Raw genomic sequence first — 16,070 nt, forward strand, 5'->3', positions numbered from 1 at the left:
TTCCGAGCATGCAAACAAAATTACACCAAAAACCTGTAAAATGTATGTACAGAAACTCGCCTTCATCAAAGTTAGCTCCAACACAACTAAAAACTAAAAAAACAAATTGCATTTACTTGTGGGCGTTCTCACAAATCTCATCAATCTGTCATGGTATACATACGGCCACACAGTTCCTGCATTGTCCCAAAATAAATAGCATTATTTCACTGTTATCTGGAGTCAGATCTCAAGCAGCAGCAAGAGGAGAGATTCCTGAACCTTTAGGGATCAGAATGTAGAAGTTCCGATGGAGGTTGCTCGTCCTGTAGCTTGTACTTCCTTCAGTGTACTTGCCAACCAGTCCAAACCTTCATATAGGCCATCACCTTTAAGAGCACAGGTTCCTTGAATATGCCATATTCGATTCTTAAGGTCATATAGACCAAGCCCCTCGCAGACCTCCATTGGAGTCATTGCTCCTTTCTGGACATACGAGGTGAAAATGGAAATGAGAAAGTTTTAACAAAAGATGACCAATGCCGTAACTTTACCTTTCTGTTTCCTTAAAATTTATTAACACATGAATGGAGATTCTATTTAAGCATAAACAAATCAGCTGAATTCAAATGCCGAACAACGTAGCAACTTTGTACCTAAGCCATCCTTAGAGCATCGCCAACGGAAAATCCTATTTTTCACTCCAAAATGCAATGATTCATCTCCAATCGAACTTCATTTTGCGGGCTTCTGCGAAGGTAATCGTCTTTCTCCTCTTTGGCGCGTTTCTTCGACAAATCCGATTGAGAAAGAAAAATCACGTTGGTGAACAGTGCAACGCCAATATTGGCGTTGTACTGTTCACCCACAAACAAATAGCAGAAGATTTGGCATTCCACTGGAGCGACCGAACTACGCCATACGCATGTTTGACGTTCGGTTGGAGATGCTCTTAAAAGAGATGATAACGCATTCCTTCAGCCATTGAATTCGGCTATGCTGTTTTTGTTTAAATTGATTTTCCATGCATGAATGGTTATTATAGATAGCCACTGGTATGTAGTTTCTTCAGTGAATGGAGCCATTAAGATTTGAACATATTGATAGTAACAACAAATAACAATAAAACTTGGCACAAATAAAGGTGTGATAAAAGACTGTCTAAGACCAGAAAGCTGATGAACTCATTTAAACTGACACTCCAGCAAAGGAGCTAAAAACTTACCATGTCCTGCTTGTTAGCAAAAACTAGTATGACACTATTGAGCATGAAGGGATCATTGATAATAGCCTGATAACAAATGATATGGCACCATATCAGTATTAGCGAAAAGCATTAACAGATAGTGAAAAATATGCCTGCACACCACCATCAAATGAATAGACAAACATCTAATTGAAACAAACCTGAAACTCAGCTTTAGCTTTTCCAATTCTTTCTCTGTCCAAAGAATCAACAACATAGATCTGCAATCAAGAGAAAATTAGTTCCAAGCTTTGTCAATTCATAAAGATGTAATATCTAAGTCTCAAACAACCTAACAGCACATCCACGTTTCCAAAAGAGATTAGGCTCACAAAAAGAGTTTGGCTAATGGTCTCTTTGAGATTAGCAAAAAAGAGTTGTTTGTAGTAGAGTATCCACAGAATGTGCTTTACAATTATATGATACGAAGTTATATGCATGTGTTTTCTCTCAATAAGATCTTACAATGGGGAAGCCAAAGGATAGAGGTGCATCTGCAACGGGAAAGAGATGTGAAAAAGATGTTTTATTTTCTTTAATTTAGAGCGGTCAAGCTAGGAAACTAACAAAACAGTCATTTCAATAAAGGATGCTTTAATTAAATATTTAAAAAGATACTGAAGGAAAACAAACAAATATCGACGGAATGTTTCACTAAAAACTACAGCGGGAATTTAATCGGTTTTGAAATTTGTCACAAATTAGTTGATATTCATTACCGGTAGATTTCTAACAGATTTTTTTGCTAGAAATGATTAGCTTCAAGAGAAAAAAAAAAACTATTTTGTAAACTTACTGCTAGAAAATAAAATCAACAGTAACCTAATGTCTTACCCTCATTTTCTCTCAGTTAAATGGCGTTCGGAGCCCTAGCTATCTCTTGATGTTGTCAACATCCCCATTCCCCTCCCTTGGACCTTTATAAATCGTCGCTCTTCCATTTTATGTCTGGTTTAGATTGAAATTCATTCACAATCTTACTTTCTTCTTTTACGTATTTCTAAAAAATCAATGGATATTCTTCTTCCACAAAGCTTCCAAGTTCAAGCAATCGCTTCCTTTCTTATTTCACTTTAGATCTACATATTTAGAATAATTCTCTTTTTATTTGTAAATTTTTTGAGTTCCTTTTTTTTATTTATTATGGCACTTGGATGATTAGATTTATAGGGCTTAATCTTTTATATTATTAGAACTTATAGATTCCAAATTTTAGAGATTTCTTAAAACATGATTGAGTGCATATTTAGATATTATTATAGATTTTTAGAAGGGTTGCAAATGAACTGAGTCGAGATGAGCTTTAGCATGTTCAAGCTCAAGCTTGTTTGGCAGCATCCTGTTTGAGTTCAGCTCGATAAGAATCGAGTTTTTATGGCCTCTGTTCAAGCTCCAACTCATTTAAAAACCCCTGCTCGAGCTCAGCTCATATTAACATTCGAGCTCAATTATTTAGGCTTATTGAGCCGCTCGTTAACAAGCCTCATTGACCCGCTCGTTAACAAACTGGTGAATTTCGGTTCGTCTAGAAAAAATGAAATCGCAAATAAACCCAACCAGCATGCTGAATCCGCCAATTACCCGTTGTTCAGCAAATGGTTGGTACATGTTTTTTTATAGAGTAAAATGACACTTGTCCAGGCGGTGTGGGACTGAACTCCCACTGTTTTTTTTAGTTATGCTGATGCCACGAAGGAGAGAGAGAGAGAGAGAGAGAGAGAGAGAGAGAGAGAGAGAGAGAGGGTAAGCGGGAATTTTTTGGCGGGCAGGATAATGAAAAACAGGAAACGTAATAGAGAGAGAGGCGAGCTGGTCAAGCAGGATAATTAAAAACAGTACTTTTATATTATTTTTTAAAATTTTGGTTAAATAACGTGAGACTTAATCATTTTATTAGTCAAATAAGATACAATATTTATTTTTATTTAAATAAGGCATAATCGAGCTCTAATAGAACTTTAAACAAGCCTTGAACATGAGCCTTAATCGAGCTTCTTAATGAGCTTGTTCATAAGCTCTAAACGATATTTTTCGTGAACATAAATGAACAGAACTATGAGTTGTTCAAGCTTGTTTATTTAGCTATCGAGTATTTATAAAAAATGTTCAAGCTCGTTCATTTAGCTTATCAAACGAACATAAATGAGCTCTTATAAACGCTCGTTTCATTTGCAATCCTAATTTTTATTCTAGGGCTTATATTTTTTGAAAAAAAAAAATCCAGGGCTTATATTTTTTGAAGCACTACACAACAACACTTAAAATTTTTTTTTTAAGAAAAATATAATTATCTTATATTTTTAAAAATACTGGACTATTTTAATTAAATGTTCATCCTTGTTAATAAATTTTAGTGTGAAAACCCTTGATACATTTTTTTTTCTGACTGAAAATGCATGGACGGGAACACCAGGCTTTGATGGGGGTATGGTCATATTAAGCAATCTCATAAAAACTTTGCATTATAATTTAAATTTAAGCTAAAAACATGTCACAAAAAATGTTATCTTCCATGCCGATCTCCATTATGTCTTTGTGATCATACATAACACATTTAAAGAAAAAATTGTTTGTCATATAAGATTCCTCCTTAATCTAGGTAAAGGTAGAAAAGATTCATCCCTAACAAAATGAAAAAAAAAAAAAAAACACATGTTCAATGACAAGTTTATTAAAAGAATATGGAAAAGTAGAAGAAGATTGAGTTGCCTAAGAGGTGCCCCTCAACAAATGCATTACAAACATTATTAGCAAACAAGAAATTAATGAAAATTTGTCAAAATTAGCACCTAAATTCCATTAAAAATCATAAATGTATTAATTTAATAACCAAAACAGTAACATTTGCCTGTAATCACCCTCAAAAGGAGAGGACCATCAAATGGGGGGGGGGGGGCGCGTTGTTCATATATCACAACTGGACATTGTGGTCAACTTAAAAATTTAAGGTCATTTGGGCCTTTGGATGGTCCCAAAGGCCTATGAACTCCCACACCTTTTGCATTGCATCACATAAATAGTGAAAATGATTGAAAACAATAAAGAAATAATTAACAGTTGACAAATTTGGTTGGAGATTATGTATAAAAGTAATTATGAATACCGAAGTGTGTAATTTGTTTCATTTATAATTTATTTGGTTTGCAGGTTTCCATGCAAGATGAATGATATGATAGCATAAGATACATAAAAGTCTTTATAATTTAAAGAATTAAATGTACCATTTTTTTCCATTTCAGCTATCATTGCTTGACATTGAAGTTAAATTTTTTCTCTTCCTCTTAATTTGATGTGTTAATTTGTATGCTTCTCTTTATGATTATCTTCTTTCACATGGAAGACATATTTAATTTCTTGAGAAATAATTAAGAAATTGACCACTTTGATTTTGCATATACATAGAAAAGAATAGCAAAAAATTGTGGCTTTCAAAGTTTTGTTCTTCGAAGACAATTCTAGTCATCTCCTCAAATTTAATTTTGAGTTGTTATTATTGTTATCTTCATTTAGTTGTTCTTTGAATAGAGTTATGAATTCATTTTAAAGCCAATGTTGCCTAACTTCTAGCTAAGCTAGCCTACCAGGCTACCATATTAGTTTGGGAATTTTAATGAATTAAATGATTTCTAATCCCATTTCCTATCTTATTTAGTAATGTTTGTACTGCCATATTTAATCTGCAACTATGTGCAAGTGAGAAAGATATCACAACAAAAAATATTAAAGTTTGATGGAAAAAATTCACTAGAAATGTATTTTTTTCAAAAAAAAAAAAGGTTGTCAAAAAACATTTACGGTGAGATTTTTTGAGTAAATGGATGTAGCAAAAATCTAGTTTCAGCCAACAATGGGCTATTTTTCCATTCCGAGAGGTCACGAAGAGTGCATGATATAACACAGCTAAAGAATGAGGTGAGCCAACTCAAAAAGTATTGAAAATTATGTAGGAATTAAAGCGAGGGTCTACATGTTTAGGATGGAACCCAAAGTGATGACTATTAATGCACCTAAAGTTTGGTGGAAATTCAAATTGAATTATGTGTTGCTAATAAAGTATATTTGGTATATTTGTCTGCCAGCTCAAACGATATTTAGAAATTATTGCATTTATCCAGAGTTAGAAGAGGAATTAGATATAATCTTAAGAAACATTGTTGGTTTATATGATAATACATGGACCACAAGTATGGGAAAGCTGCCAGATGACATGAATAAACTTAGAAACTCCATTAAGAAAGTTTGTTCTAATGCATCAGAAAATGAACTGTGAAAAATATGGATTAATCAACTGATATTATATATAAGAGGCCAACCACATATGATACATGTGGTGGGAAGAATAGAGGTTATGAGTCTAGCTTCCAAAGGAATCAAATCTCATAGTTGGTTAATGCATGTTTAGCATGAGTTCAAAATTCAGCTACGTTAGTACCTGTCATAGGTACTCTGACACAGATGGCCACCATTATGGAACAAGTTTGTAATCCAAAATCAATAAAGATGCGTGACTATTCTTGCATGTTGCAAAGCTACTTGAGGATATCAGCAAAAGAGAAAATTTCAAGACCACTACCGACAAAAGAAATATTCAATAAGGGGCCTTTTTAAAAGCCATAAAAAGTGATGTTTTATGATACAATATTGAGCTTCTTTTGGTTTTGCTTAGTTGTATGGTGCTTTGTGACTACTCCTTATTCTATCTTTCAAGAAGAACTTCATATTATATTCTGTGGCTACTTTGGTTGATGTTATATCCAATCCAAAAAATATGATGAATCATTTTCTTATGTTATAATGACTTTGTATGTAGTATTACGTCAAATTATGGGTGTTAATAATTGGTAGAATATATCAAATGCTTTTAGTGCAATTATGGATTTGAATCTATCCAATCATAGAGTGTACTACCACGATGTCATGATTATTGTTTCATAAAACGGCGGCCTTCCGATGACCCGGTTAGGAGAGTAGAGGTATTAGATTTGACTTATGTTAAGAAAGGTAGGGGTAGACCTAAAAAGACTTGGTTAGAAAATATTAGGAATGACCTTTCTTTATTAGATTTAAACGAGAATTTGACTTTTAATAGAACACAATGGAGAAAAAGGATTCATGTAGCCGACCCCACGTAGTGGGATAAAGGCTTGATGTTGTTGTTGTTGTTGTATTATACAAGATACCATGCATGACTTCCATCACAAACAACAAAAGGTTAACATCAAAATTATCATAGAGTTACAAGAAGTTCGTTTAAGTAGGTTCGAAAATGAAATTTTGCATGGCACAAGCAATTTTCATGTATGTTTAATAACTCAACAATGTCATCATGGTTTGCATGTTTTATCAATGTCCATATCAACGTAAGTGCTTGCTATTATGCTTTATATAAAATCACATAACCAACTGATAAGGATTACATGTGAGCGATTCCAACACTACAAGATGGATGGTAAATATATTTTTAGAAGGTTTGAACTCTCATGTGTGGCTATCCACGTCTTGGCAGATCATTCCAGGAAGGTATTTTGGTGTTATTTCAAAGTCTATAAAGCAACATGTTAGCTACTACATATTCAAATGTTAACATAAAAATTATCATCTAATAATAGGATTGTGTTGGTCTTTATTGAAGGAGCACACATAAATACACGCATTTTAAAGATGAATACGTAGAATGCCTAGGCCATTGCGAATCATCAAAATAGAATTTCATGTCAGCCTGTAACTTGAATAAGTGCTTATCGCTTATCATGTTGGATAGAAAGAAAGTAAACATGATGCATTTTTAAATATGCCACTAAAGATCGTAGCAAAATTTTCCAATCCACCAAGACCCTCGATAAGCATTCTTATGGTTCATTAAGTAGGTAATAGTACATTTAAAAGATAATTACGGGACTAATAAATTGAACAGGGAAATATTATCGTGCTGACTTTGGGTGTCCACTGCAAAGTGGTTTGCTAAATTCATCTGAAAACAATATATCATACTCTTGATTATATAAAGGGTATTCAAGTAGTACAATGCATACATAGAAAATTCGACAAAATTTATATTTGGTGTGGAAGAAGAAAAGAATTGTTATTCGGGACATGCCTAAGAACCCTTTGAAGAAGCAAGGAAAAATTGTGGCTACTACAATATGTTGCTCAACCATATATATGTAGACATCCCTCCCAACATGATCATGAATTTGATATGTGTGAAGCAAATGATTCATATACACCATAAGAAGAACATAGATACCACATCAAACAATCGTTGGAGTCAACCAATGAAACTGTAGTAAAAGTCCAATTAAGGATGACAAGTGCATTAAAGATATGGGTACCTTAGAAGATGTTATTGAATGTCAATTAGTTAACGAGGTCACATAAATTTTATTTCATGTTGCTTAAAAAAGTAAGAGTATTAAAACGTTGATCCTTTAATAATACCAGTTCTTCCACTCTCTAATCTCTATGGTGGTGTCATTTTTAGAAGTATGAATATTGTTTATGTGTGGTAATTGATGACAATGACTTAAAAATTATGATGTCTTTGTTTATGCAAATCTATTTTACTACGAATATTTTGTTTATAATAAGATATCATGTTTTATATGGTTTCCAATATTGATCGTCCATTTCTAAATTAAGAATTATATCTTTTAGAAGTTAAGAGATTATAAGTTACTTTTGTGGATAGGTATCCATGCGCTTAGATGGCAGGGGAGAATTGTCAAGTTCAAGTGGTCTATTTTAGTATCACCACATATCAATCAGGGCAAAACCTTAAGGACGGAAAATGAACTGTTTGAGTAATAGCAGCGAGGACATCGAAGAAAACAACAGAAATATTGGATTGATTCCAAGTGCTACTAATATAGATGACATATTTGCAGGGAATTAAATAATTTTATTTCTTAAAAAATAAAATAAGAGTGGAAACATGAAGTATGAAAAAAATGACGATTCGAGTTCTCAATATATTTCAAGCTTCAAAAGTTGAAGTTGTACATAAAAAATGATAATTCCAGTTTTGATATATTTCACACTTCATGAGTTGGCGTTGTATATAAATAAATGATTAATCAACCTTTTGATATATTTTGAACTTCAAGTTTCATGAGTTAGAGTTTCTCCTAACAAACCCACAGGGTTTCAAGTAATCCTAAAACCTCCATACAGATAGATGTGGCCCCCCTAACAACAATAAAACCCTATCTAATGAGCCTAAACTATTAATACAAGCATACTCAATAAGGAATGAGTCCAACACCAATTTATAGGATGCTCAACCATTCAAATATGATCAAGATTAATCACAATGGAGTAGCTACCCCTGAAATTCAAACCCATTATATATTATCGGCCATCCTATCGCTTAAAAAAAAGGGAAAAATGAAAATGCACCTAACATTTAATAGCCAATTTTATTTCCCTTCTTAACATTTCATCCCACCACAATTGTTTTTATGAGATAAATAATATCAAGATTCCAAGAATTATCCAATAAACACTTGAAAATAAAGAAAGAAAAAAGATAAAATTAAAAAAAGAAAGCCCTAAAAAAATCAAACTTGCAATGTGGTAGAATTATCAAAAGGAAGTTAATTGAATGTAAGTGGATATATACTATCAATATAATGTAGACAGGATGCTCAAAAGGTGAAAAGCTGGACTTGTTATAGAAGGATACACTTAGACCTATGAGTTGAATAGGGAGAAACTTTTGCACAAGATGCAAAGCCAAAGATCATCATAATATTGTTAGGAAATACTTGAAGATTTCAAGTAAAACCTAACACTATTGGTAAAAACAGCAAAAACAGTCCACAACTCCAACGGAAAACAACAAAATCATTAATTTTATTGCAAGAAACTAAATAGGACGGAAAGAAATTACCAAGATACAATTGATCCTCTATTCAAGAGGAATTATCTCTCCCAATTCTCTAGACACCGCTAGAGCACAAAAACCTAAACCTAAGAGATCTCAAATTTCAGTCAAATTCAAGATGCCCTAACCCTAGGAAACCACCTATTTAAAGCAAACAATAAATACCCACAACCCTCCCCCAATTCCCTCCTATTTCCTTAATTATTTCCCTCCCAAACCAGCTCTCAAATCAGCCCCTAAATCTGTCATCTTCAATTAGGAAACATTTCTTAATTAATCTCCTTCAAATCAGCCACCAAATCAGCCCCCAAATCAACCATATTCAATTAGAAAATATTTTCTAATTAATCACCTCCAAATCAGCCCCCAAATCTTCAATTAGAAAACACATTCTAATTAATTCTCTTTGATTAAGAACCTTCCTAAACAGCTCCCTCCTGATTATAAAACTTCTTAATTCCCTCACAATCAAATCAGCTGGTCCATCAATACTCCCCTCCCAAAGTGTCATCTTGTCCTCAAGGTGGAACGAATGAAACTGTTGTTGAAGCACTTGACTAATACCACTGGACTGAAAAATGGACTGAACCTCTGTTCACGTAAGCCGAAGGGACCGGCTGAACCGGTCCAATGGACCATTCCCTCCATTCCTTCTTCATCACAAACGGTAAGAACATGAAGAGTTCGATCCTTACACTTATGCCCCTAGCGTATACCTCTTATCACATCTGATATAGAGCCCCTTTTCCCTTTGCTCTTGTAATTCCGTTTTGCTGAGCTTCTTGAAACTGTCCCAATGTCTTACTCCTGCATTATTCTCCTTCGAAGTCTCCCGAAAAGTACCCGATGTCTACTCCTTAGGTGCCAAAAAGGTGGCGATCCTCCTGTTCAAACCCCCTGAGCTACTGCCTCCCATCTCTCTCCAGATGTCTCTGTTCTCCACCAATTGAGCTACCTCCATAGTCCCTCCCAAGTCACGAGGCCTCATTACTCTAACAGCTACTCAGATCTTTGGTGTCAGTCCCTTCATGAAATTTTCCTCTAGCACTGTCTCAGGAAGACGGTCTAGTAGGCTAGCAAAGTACTCGAATCTCTAAAGGTACTCCACTGAACCAACCTAAGTAAAGGCAAAGAATTGCTCGTAGAAGTCTCCTCCTCTGCCAGTTTGAAAATGTTCCATCAAACAATTCTTGAACTCTCTTCAACTTCGTATGGGTCGTCGCATGACCCTCCATTGGTACCAGACAAAGCCTTCCCTTCCAAACTAGGCCCGCTACCATTAGTATATCCTCCTCCGTCAACCCATTGACGGTGAAATATCTTTCTACCTTGTAGATCCGCCCATGTGCATCCTCGCCCTCAAAGATGGGCATCTTCAACTTTCTCAGCTTCGGGTCACGCTCAATTCACCTGAATCCTTCATAGCCTACAATTCCTCGAATAGGAGGTGCCCCCCAATCATCACGCTCTTCCTTTCAATGCTCATATCCCAATCCTTCCTCAAAACCCATTTTCTTCTTTCAAAATCAACACCCCGACGATTGAAATCATCCACTCTCCTTACAAATTCAACACCCCTTCTTACATAGCCAATCATCATCTCCTCCCTATAAAACGGTTCTAAAGGAGTCACTCCGTCTTCTCCATCTAGGATCTCCACTTCCGGATTTTCCCTTCCCCTAAACGTGTTGGGGTTCCCACCTCTTCCATGGCCGTCGGTAGTTTCCTTTTCTTCCGATGTCGCCGGTTTAAGTTTGGCTTCAAGGAATTTCTTTAACATGTCTTCCACCACTGCGAACTTTCCCTCCATCCTTTCATTGACGGATGCAATCTGATTTTGAAAATCAACAATCTTCTCCTCAAAATCTGCTTTGAGTTGCCCAAATTCTCCCTCCAAAACTTCCAGTTTCCTTTCGGCCATTGGTTCCCCTTAGATCAATGTGCTCTGATACCAATTTGATAGGAAACACTTGTAGATCTCAAGTATTTCCTATCACTCTTCGGAAAACAACGAGAATTCTCCTAAAAAATCCACACAAAACCACAAAACAATAGATAATTTGTATTATTTGATGAAAGTGAAATGGAAAATACCAAGATACAATTGATCCTCTATTCGAGAAAAGGATCTTTCTCTCTCAAATCTCTAGACGTCGCTAGAGTCCAAAGAAACTAAGAGATCTCAAATTTCAGACAAATTCAAGATGCCCTAACCCTAGGAAAACAAACTATTTAATGCATCAAATCAAAAGAAAATCCCTAAACAATCCCTACATTCAAATTTCCCTCCTAACTCCCTCAAAAAGCCTTACTAAACAGCTCACGCCCGGGCAGGCGTGTGTTCGGCGCGTACAGGAGGCGGACATTTTCGCCTCTGTTTGTGTAACCCAGTGCCTTCGAACCAGCTGGACTAAGGACTGCTGGACCGATCTAACAAATACTTCTACCTCTGGCAGCCAACTTAAATTGGCCCTTAGAGCAGCTAGGTAAAAAAAGCATTCCTAAATGGTGAATAAGAAGAATAGGCACATATGAACCCACAATAAAGTTTTAATCAAGATTTTAGTACAAAACATATATGCATGTTAATGAAATATCTATATGGGCTCAAATAATCACCAAGAGCAAGGTTTGTGAGGTTCACTAAAACCATAAAAGAATGAACTTCAAACGTCTTTGCGATCATACTTTGTTCATAAAGAAATCCAACCAAAGTAAAATCAAAATTATGATAGCTCATGTGGATGATATCAAAGAGAAAAAAAAGTGAAAGATCAATTATCCAAAGAATTTGAAGTAAAAAATCTAGGAAAAAAAATATTTTATTAGAATTGAAGTGATCAACTTAAAGACTAAAATATTCATCCCTCAACAAAAATACATCATCGATATACTAAATGAAACATATATGTTGTGATGCAAGCCTTTATAAGCTTCAATTGACTATTTCCACAAAGTTGGGCATACAGGCGATAGTCAAAAAGTTGACACGAAGTGAGGTACTAAAGGTGATTAGGAAGATTATAGAAAATATTGCCCACACGAAATCAAATATAACCTATGTTGTATGTGTTCCAAGTTAAATTATGCATAATCCTAAAGATGTGCACACAAAACAAACAAAACTCTTCAATACCTAAAAGCAACACTGGGAATCTTAATTTATTAAAAAAAAAAACTTTGCTTAAAAGTAAACATATATGTTGATTCAACATAATCCCTTGTTGATAGGCCTTTTGTAAATTATTGCACCTTCTTGGGTGTGAGTCTAAACACTTGGAGAAAAAAGAAGTAATCAGCAGTCCCTAGATATACTGCTAAAGCTGAATTTCAAACAATGGTTCAAAGAATCTGTGTACTATTCTATATGATTTTGGAATAAATTAGGAAAATACTATAAAATTATACAACGATAAATACTATAATTTTATATGACAATAACAAAGCAGCCATCAAAATCACACACAATCAAGTCCAATAGGACTGAATCAAACCAATAAAAATTGATCAATCTTTATCAAAAAATTAAAAAGTTGGTTGATATATACTTGTATGTCTAAGACACAAGCAGTTGGCTGATGTCATAACCACATAACTACTGAGCTCTATATTTTAGAATATTACCTCCAATTTAAATTAAAAAGTACCTACTGTATAGCTTGAGGACTATTGGCGATCTTAGGCCAATCAGACAATCTGTGGGGTTGCAAGTTAGAGGTCCATTATTGTGGACAAGGTGGCAGTCTATGAGCCTTGATAGGGGTGAATATCTCACAAATTCATGGGGAATAAATGTTAGCAAACTGTAGTCTATCTTCCTTATTTTCATGACTACAAATTTAGAACATAGTAAATTTTTACATATTCTATCCTAGGAATTCTCATGTAAACACTATTTGATTAGTAGCTTCCATATGTAGATATTACCAAAAGTAAGCTAAAATCATATCGTATAAAGAGACGAGTAAGACCTTCAAGAAAACATACACAAAATTGAAATCATGGTTTCTCTCTTTAGATGTTACTTTCATTGTCTCTCTAATATAATTATTTATCCATCTATTTAATTAAGCACAATAAATTATATTAATATTTTTTTTACTATTTTATGAATTATTTCATATAGATTAGAATTTTGGATTATTTTGTTAGGATGAATTATCCTGTTGGAAAATTTTAGATTCAAATTTCAATTGTTTGGGAATAGATTTGATATCAAATGTTAACTTGATATGATCTTGTAACCCTAATTTATAAACAAGAGATTCATGAATTGTATTGGGATCAGATGATTGAAATTAAATCTTCCCCTCTATCCTTTCTTTATATCACTCTATTGGTGGGACTTCAATCCTTTTGTATTCTCTTTATTGCCAGTTCGATATTATTTGGTATCATGATTGAATTTTCTTGCTCATTCGTTGTTTCTCATGTCATCGTCTCAATCACCTGCATCCCACAAAACTGCCCTTGCAAATGTTTACTGGCTCATGATTGATGCTGTCCGCAAAAGAGCGCGTATGTAATACCCCCCCCCTCTCTCTCTCTCTCTCTCTCTCTCTCTCTCTCTCTCTCTCCCACGAGCCCTCTCATTGGAAGCTTATTCACTAAAAAATAGCTTGCATGTCTCCCACTACCACCTTCTCCCATGTAATGATTACAAGATGAAATTAAGTTTACAGCCTTCCATCACATGTTTAACCTTCCTTCGTATCAAAGAAATGGCCATGACAAAGTCAATCCTTAGAAAAATTAAGGATATAGAGAGGGGCTTTGGCTCCTCATTGTTCATACAATCAAGCTTGAAGAGATATTAGGCAGTCGCGGAGAGTGAGAGAGAATACTGGAGTGTTAGGATTATGAGAGAAAAGAGGAAGAAGGGTGGTCAGGAAAGCCTAGAGAGTTAACATGCTCCTCAATTTTGAAAAAATCCAAAAAAATTCATTGAAGCTCGTTCCATGGTCTGCCACTGAAAAATATGTAACTTTGTTTATTTTCAAGCATGTTTTATATAATTCAACTCTCTAACATTATGATGCTTATCCAATTAAAAGAAGATGTGTGTACATGCCTAATATATAAGTTTAGTTAAAACATTGCTCATTCAATTAATGAAAACTTGCAATATTGAATAAACTCGATCAACTTTTACATGCAATTTAATACACTGTGTTCATAGACAAACCCATATAAGCAAGTCTTAGACTAAGCGTAACATACAAATGAGAAGATCTCAAAATTCTTATGAGATCTACATGACTATTGTTGGTAGGTGATGATGTGTTGAGTCGGGTCACAATGCCTATGTGGTGGATCTGCCTGCAGATTTCAATATTAATCCATCTTTTAACATTGAAGATTTAGTATCCTATATGGGTCCAGAGTTTAACCCACATAATCTACTACAAACTGAGCCTTGTGTGACCCCACCCTGTGAGAACCCAAGTCTTCCTCCACTTCCAATTTTTTTCCAAAACACCTATTACGGAGAAAGTTTACATGATTTTAAACGATAACATCATTTTCATGAAAGTGGGTGGACGAAGAAGATATTTGGTAAGGTGGAGAGGTAAACCAGAAACAGAGAACACTTGGTTAGAGCGCGAGAAGCTCCAGCGGATTGACCCAGATGCACTAGAGATCTATGAGAGCACCCGGGATGCATACTCGACGGAGTCGAACTCTTTTCCACTACGGGAGAATAATGAGGACATCCGACCGTAGAAAGTTTATCAAAGAAAGGGCCGAAGATCTACGACTATTATTGGACCACTTTATTTCTGAGCATTTATTTGTATTTGATTTTTATTATGTATTTTTCTATTTTTACCCTCACTTGAGGGAGTAGGCTTATGTGACCCCAGGGGCACTTCTGTCATTAGATATTTTATTATAAGTCGTCTATTTATAGACCTCTCCTCTTCTTTGGAGGGGATGATGATTATTATGATGAAAAATTTCTGCACTTTATTTCTTGGAGAGTTGTGAGAGTTCTTGTGAGAGCTTGAAATCCCTTGGTGAGGGCAAATCACTACCTATCAGCCGCTAGAAGCGTCCGGGCTCGTGGTTTATCTCCACCTCCAATTCATCTTGATATTTTTTCCCCTAGCCGTTGGCCCCTCCATAACACATCCCTTGACCGACTACCACCCCAAGCCGCCGCCCCCTTCCCTTCCTAAATCGCCACCCACCCTTCCCTCCCCTTGGCCAATTCCCCACCCTAACAATTGACCACTTCCTCTCATAGCCACCGGCCACCCACCTCTCCCCATTGGCTCCAAAATTTCAAACCAAGTAATCAATAATTTCCAAACTTAGTGCATCATAAATTTAGAAAGATGTAAATTCATACTTTAATTTACTTAAATCTGAAATTTCTTTCTTAAATGAGATGAGTGATGTTAGGAAAGTTCCCCATTAATGATAGTTTGAATTTTGAATAGAGATTTGCCCTAAATCTCCTTTCCTCATTTAGTATTCTAAAATTGACAACTCCTTTAAATCCTCTAATTATTCCATCTCCCCTAGTCCTTGCCGTCTAATTATTCCACCTCCCCTAATCCTTGCCGCCCCCTTCCCCGCTTTCCACAATTGTAACCTTTCCACTTTGAGTTCAACAATCAGCCCCTCCATCAAGGTTTGCCGCCCCTCCCATCTCTCCTTATTTTGGGGTCATTCAAATTCAAATTCCTCCCAATCACTCCCCCTATTTAAAGCAGCCATTAAATCCCAATCAATCCAGATTGATTCTTTTCTTAATTTGCATGCCACCTAGACAAGAAATCAATTCCATAATTTTGTTAATTGCTGGAATTAAATTCCGAACTTCTAAATTGTTGTCCATGCCTTATTCTACCCTCCAAATTTGAAATTAAAACTCACCTATCTCTGCCCCTCTATGGCCGGCCACATCCCCCCCCCTTCTCCATGGAATATTATTCTTCCCTCCCCGGGCCTACTACA

The 16,070-nt window shown here is 35.3% G+C and overlaps 1 protein-coding gene across 2 annotated transcripts in view; it reads right to left on the reverse strand.

The window, feature by feature from the left end:
• LOC110109306 (ADP-ribosylation factor) overlaps nt 1-16,070 on the reverse strand; it is a 29,222-nt gene continuing 13,152 nt past the window's right edge. The window contains exons 4-7 of one of the 2 annotated variants that reach the window (XM_020840315.2): nt 1,387-1,446; nt 1,205-1,270; nt 262-465; nt 1-176 (exon numbers count right to left, since the gene is read on the reverse strand). In XM_020840315.2, coding sequence (XP_020695974.1) covers nt 271-465; nt 1,205-1,270; nt 1,387-1,446 — 321 coding nt within the window. In that variant the 3' untranslated portion in view covers nt 1-176; nt 262-270. Of the gene's footprint in view, nt 466-1,204; nt 1,271-1,386; nt 1,447-16,070 lie in introns of both variants that reach the window. The other variant, XM_020840314.2, reaches the window with a different exon arrangement.

The sequence above is a fragment of the Dendrobium catenatum genome, unplaced genomic scaffold (genome assembly GCF_001605985.2).
Source record: "Dendrobium catenatum unplaced genomic scaffold, ASM160598v2 fragScaff_scaffold_703, whole genome shotgun sequence".
Classification (NCBI taxonomy): domain Eukaryota; kingdom Viridiplantae; phylum Streptophyta; class Magnoliopsida; order Asparagales; family Orchidaceae; genus Dendrobium; species Dendrobium catenatum.